The sequence below is a fragment of the Tympanuchus pallidicinctus genome, unplaced genomic scaffold, assembly GCF_026119805.1.
Source record: "Tympanuchus pallidicinctus isolate F22 unplaced genomic scaffold, pur_lepc_1.0 scaffold2, whole genome shotgun sequence".
Taxonomy (NCBI): domain Eukaryota; kingdom Metazoa; phylum Chordata; class Aves; order Galliformes; family Phasianidae; genus Tympanuchus; species Tympanuchus pallidicinctus.
In genome coordinates, this window is record NW_026294721.1 from 40644162 (window position 1) to 40650031 (window position 5870).

Genomic DNA, 5870 nt, shown 5'->3' on the forward strand with positions numbered 1-5870 from the left:
AAATGGGATTTGGGAACGTCTCCTGGGATTTCTGCCCCAGAGCTGCAGTCATGGGATGCAACGTGTGAGTTACCCTCATCCCGCCCCACCCCTCTGTGCACACCGAACACCCTGCTGAGGAGCTCAGTCCCCTGAGAAGGACTCAGGACATTCCTGTCACCTCTGTCTGCTTGTTGGCGGCAAAGCCCCCCGGGATCGCACCAGTTTCACACCTGAGAGGATCACAACGCCTGCTCAGGCACAGTAAGCTCTCCCAGGAGATCCCTGGGAGCCAAGGAGCTTTTCGAAACCCCTCGACGATCGCCCCGCACAGCAGCCCCTCAGCCCTGCCCAGCCAGCGCAGCCCCGCAGCCGCAGGCGACACTGCCATCCAGCCCCGTCGCCGCTGAGGCGGAAGGCCCCGCGCCGCCCATTGGCTGCCCGCCGCTCTACCAGCGTGCTTATTGGCCGGCAGGAAGGGAGGGCGGGGCGGGCGGCGCCCTTAAGGGTCCGGAGCGAGGCCGCCGCGTCGGTGGCGGTGGTTCGGGGTAGGCGGGGTGTGAGCGGGTCGATGCGCTGCGTCAGGTATGGGCTGCCTGGGGGCCGGCACGGTGCTCCAGGGGCTTCGCGCAGGGAAGATGTCACGGGAGGTATCCCATAGGGGTGGCGGGCGTTTGGGCTGTGTCACAGGGACAGCTTGTGGGGTCGGGGTGGCAGAGGGGCCGGCAGCCAGATGCTTGGCGTGGGGTGAGCGGGGGCTGCCTGAAGCGGGGCTGGGCTCAGCTGCCAGGAGCGATTGCTCTGCTCTGAGCTGCTTTCCGTTCCTAAAGTAAGGGAAGGAAGAGCGAGTGCAGGGGGGTGCTGGGTGGAACCCAGCCTTTCCCTTCTGAAATGGTCTGCCCTGCTTGCTCCCTTTCCTGCTGCAGCTCTCGGTGCTGCCTTTGTGCTCCCATCTCCGAAGTGGGGAGCTCAAGGCAGCAGCCCTGATGGGGGAGGCTGCTGTGGTTGTGACTCGAGGGCCAGCAGGCTTTGAGAGCAGAAAGGAGAGATCTGGGTGTGAAGTGAGCTGAAACTTATGAATGCAAGTGCTGAATCCTATTATAGGAAGGTGAAGCTCTTCCTCAAGTTGGAAGATGCTTCAAGTCATGCAAACCGGACAGGATGCTTCTTGCCTCTTAACGTCAAACGTTGGGAGTTACTGAGGCTTACAGAAGTACCTGAGTGCTCAGTGGGAGTTCAGGTGGATGGCTGCTGCTGGGAAGGGATGCACGTTAAGCTGGCCTTGGTGGGAAGCTGTGTTGTTTTAAAGGAGGAAATGACCTGTATAAAGTATGTGAGAAAGTCAGTGAAACCAGGAAGAGCTAAACAGCTTGGTGTTGGCAGACAGGTGGATCCGCTGTCTGTCCTTGTGCAGGTGCCCTTGAGCTTCAAAGAAGGCTCAGGAAAGAAACAGGAGGTAGCTGGTGGGTGTGTTGGGAAGCAAGCCTTTGCCTGTGCATGGTGAATTAATCAAGTGTTACTGCTGAAGGGATGCTATGGAGGGCTGCTCGGAGCTGCCCTGTTGGTGTTGCAGGGTGGGAAAGTAAAGCACGGGCTTGGAGAGAGTAGCTCTGTTGCTTTGTCTTGGCACGGGGACAGCTATCAAGTACTATAGCTGGCTGTGTGTGGCTTTGGCAGCACGAGCTCTTGTGCGTTGTGCGGTCAGCTGCTGCAGCTCTCACAGTGAGACCAGCTTTGGAACATGGTCTGCAGCCAAACAGAGAATTTAATTAAGGAAGTAGTCTGACTTCAAGATGTGGATACGTGGAGGGATGGTGCTGTATCACTGGGGGCTGGATGCTAGAGGAGGAGATGCTGTGGTGGAGAGACACAGTCTGCTCCTCTGGGGGAAGGACTTGTTTCCAAAGCTTCTGTCAGCCTTGAGTACATCACACAACTTGCCTGTGCTAGCTATGCTGATATTTCTCTAAGTGGGTTAAGATGTGCACTCTGCAATGGAGGTAAAAACCTTCTGGCCTGCCTGCTATCTGTTTTTAAAATACCATAGAGGGAAGGAAGTTGTTCTTCTATAGGTGCAGAGCAAGATGAACATCAGCAGGACCAAGCCATGGATTTTTTTGGTTAGGTCAGAAGTGTTCCAGAGACTGCTATTGCAAACTTGGAAGGGCAATGCCTGCATGTGCCTTAACAGGGTGACTCTCTATAGCAAACAATGGGAAGTCAGCTTGCCCTTCAAGAGATGCAACAGGCTATAGTTGAGCCACAGCACTGTGGTGGCGTACTTCCCAACACATCTGTAAGTCATGCAAGTACTGGCCTCTTACAGAGGCTTGAGGGACTTGGGGAGTGATGGAAGCTAAGCTTGTTTAGGATGGATGGGGAGAAGTGTAGCAACTATCTGACAAGTCATTGAAATGCTTCTCTGACATAAACTGCCCCTTCTTTTGATCTTTCAGTGCAATAGACTGTTTTCCTCACAAACAAGCAATGGCTGTGGATGTAGCAATGCAGCTGTACCTGTGCTCCTCACCCTTGCGAAGAGAGAGGTGTGCCTGCAAAATTGCCCCAAAGCCAAACAAGCCATTGCGGCCGTGCATCCAGCTGAACAGCAAGACGGTACTGACTGGACCAGAAGAGGCAGAAAACTCCTTCACACACAACAAGGTGAAGAAGAAGGTGTCATTTGCGGATAGCAGAGGCTTTGCTCTGACAATGGTGAAGGTGTTCTCAGAGTTTGATGATCCTCTAGATATTCCTTTCAACATCACTGAACTGATTGACAACATTGTGAGTCTGACGACAGTAGAGAGGGACAGCTTTGTCCTGGACTTCGTTCAGCCCTCTGCAGACTACCTGGACTTCAGAAACCGTCTTCAGACAGACTGCGTGTGCCTTGAAAACTGTATGTTAAAGGAGCGGTCTGTTGTGGGCACAGTGAAAGTGAGGAATCTGGCTTTTGAAAAGTCTGTAAAGATCAGGATGACATTTGACACCTGGAAAAACTTTGTAGATTACCCGTGCCAGTATGTCAAGGATACGTACGGAGGATCAGATCGGGACACGTTTTCTTTTGACATCAGCTTGCCAGATGGAATTCAATCCCATGAAAGAGTTGAGTTTGCCATCTCCTTTGAGTGCAATGGCAAGGTGTACTGGGACAGCAACAGGGGCACAAATTACAGAATCATACGCTCAGAACTGAAGTCTGCCCAGGAAGCCCTCCGCCCCCCGTGCAGCCCTGACTTCAGCAGTGCCTTTGACCAGTTTGGGAGTCCTCGGTGTGCCTATGGCCTGTTTGCTGAGTGGCCAAGCTATTCAGGATACGAAAAGCTGGGGCCCTACTACTGACCTAAGGACCTAATGTTCTGACAGACTGTTGGTGGTGTCTGCAGGTGTGGTAGCCCTCCTGAACACGAGGTGTGTGGAAAGGTGGAAGAAGTGAGGCTCCGTGTAGCTCTGCGTAAGCCTCCCATCAAAAAAAGAAGTGCAGTACTCTGCTGGCAGTTGGCTTATAATCAGGGATGCATCTCCATAAAGGGCTGCCTTCCCTGTCTCAAGTCAGATAGCTGGCTCTCCCAATGATCAAAAGAAAAGGAGATGTTGCTTGCCTGCCTGTTCAGTGCTGCTAGTCCTTCCTCTTCTGTAAAGCTGCTAGTCTCCAGGGAAACACTACAGTGCTTGAGTTGTCTGCTGAAGCTATGTAGTGGTGGCTGGTTTGTTTTGCTTGCTAGTGTTAAAGGATTTTGGTGTTGGTTTTCTTTTTTTTTTTTTTTTTTTTTTTCCAAAATATGTTCTAGTATTTTTAAGTGTGCAGTACTTCAACATCAGCAGCAGGGCTCTCCTGAAGGGCTGGCCTGTGCCTGTCAGGAAATGTTGAAGTGATTGGCTTATGGGGAGCAGCCATCTTCTTGTGCACTTCCTTGTGTGAAGCCCTTTCTGCTAGAGGCAGGAAGGATATTTTGGAAGTGAGAATACAACTGTGATAAGATGTAACCCCACAGCCTGCTGTACTAGGGGATATGTGTGCCTGTGGGGGAAAATCTGATATGCTTAGTCACCAGTTGTTTTATCAGCTGATCTTGAAAAGCTTTCATCATATGCTTGGTTGGTGTTACCAAAAATAGAGGTTAGCTGTAGCTGCATGGTGCTTGTAAAGCATCTGTAGGCTGACAGCCTTGACTGCCTTCTTTAAAATCTTCCTCTCTTTTAATTGCAAGTGACCAGTGATGCTTTTGTCCCTTGATGGACACTTGAATCAGCTGCTGGACTTGCTGGGCTTTGGCACGATGCCCATGCAAGCAGCTTTTCTCAGGTGTTGTGGGAGCTAAACACATGGCAGTGTCATGCTGAGGGAAGGTGGCTGTCATGCACCTACTGTGATGGAAGTGCCTTGGCTGATAAAGTGCTGGGATCACGTGCACCATCAGTGGTTTGAGATAAACAGGCTTTGGAATTGATGTTGCTTTTTTAATTAAAAAAAAAAAAAAAAAGTGTAGTGGTTTATTACTCCATGCCTTGAACTGCTTGGCAGCAGATGGAGTGGCACTGCTCATGTGCAAGGATGTTGTGGCTGTACTGAAGAACATCAATATGCTGTGCTTCCCTCGCTGCCGTAGCAGTTGCTGCCACTTCAACCTGGGAATGTCTAAGCTTTGTTTTGCTCTTGCCTTAAGAAGTGGCTCACCCCACCAATGCAGAGCAATGTGATACTTGGGATTACTCTGCCACCTCCAGATGTGGAACAAATCACCAATGTGAGCCATCTCTTTTGAAATGAGATAGCTGCGCTGAGATGAGGTAGCCAGCTTGTTCAGTGCCAAACAGTCTTGCAAAGCTGCTTGCATGGTAGCTGAGCAGAAAATGTAATCCCTCAGTCAAAGGGACAGTTCTGAATATTCTGTAGGAGTAGAGGTCAAGGGAGTCTTCCTAGTGCATAAGCTTTATAAATTTGTGGGTGCCTATGTAGCATTTAGATTGGCTGGAGAGATGCAGTGGGCTAGACTACTTGATAAGCTTTTAAATCTAGCTTTTAGGTCTGGAGACTGCTCTATAGAGTACTGAAGCTGTTTTACCCGAACTTAGAAGGGATACTATAATCACTGTTGAATGCTGAAAAGGAAGAAAGAGCTTGTGAGAAGAACAGCCTTCAGCTGCTGCTTTTTTCTAAACCTGACATTGATGCTTGTTGTCACTCTGTCTGATTTCTAATTCCAGGTGATAAATCTACTTGCTAGCTGAAAGCTCATTAGCTTTGGTTCAAACAGCTTCCTGAGTCAGCCCTCATCTGCTATGGTCTCTTGTGAAGGGACTGTTGCCCAGCTTGGCTTGAACCCATTTTTAAACTGAAGTTTGAGTGACACTGATTTCTCTTTTTTGTTGTTGTTGTTGTTTGGATTTAGTGAATGGTGTTAGTGCTGTAAGACACTGTAGAGAAGCTGTGCTCTCCTGGCATGCTCCAATGCTGGGGAGGGCTGCTCGTGGGCCGAAACAAGGCATGTGTCTGGGGTGCTGTGGATGGTGGATCTCCTTATGGGGCCTGTTTTTTCAGGCTGTGGAAGCGGTGTGCATAAGGGAAGAGCATGGAAGATAAACTAGAACAGCTATACCGTAAGTTAAAGCTAGGCTGGGAACTATTTGACCAATAGTAGTTTAAAAATACTACTTGTGGCCTTTTCCCTTTTTCCATTGTCAATGTGAACATAGAAGTAAGGGGTTGCTCTCCTCACTCTATGCCTGGAAGTGCCTTGTGGGTTCTTTTGCATGTTTGTTTTTAAAAAGGTTTTTGTACACAGCCTTCTAGTGGAAAATGCACTTTATAATTGCAATGTAATAAGTCTTTTAATACCACGGCTCTGTTTTTATCTGATTGTTAAAATAAAGGTGGAACAATG

At 49.7% G+C, this 5870-nt stretch overlaps 1 protein-coding gene across 2 annotated transcripts; it reads left to right on the forward strand.

The window, feature by feature from the left end:
* Window positions 1-482: 482 nt before the first annotated feature.
* PPP1R3B (protein phosphatase 1 regulatory subunit 3B) lies at window positions 483-5870 on the forward strand. 2 transcript variants are annotated; one of them, XM_052682286.1, is made up of 2 exons: window positions 483-564; window positions 2436-5870. In XM_052682286.1, exons 1-2 carry the CDS (start codon window positions 551-553, stop codon window positions 3325-3327), a joined length of 906 nt encoding a protein of 301 aa, XP_052538246.1. In that variant the 5' UTR covers window positions 483-550; the 3' UTR covers window positions 3328-5870. The 2 variants fall into 2 exon arrangements, with proteins under 2 accessions (XP_052538246.1, XP_052538247.1); XM_052682287.1 differs by lacking the exon at window positions 483-564 and adding an exon at window positions 571-629.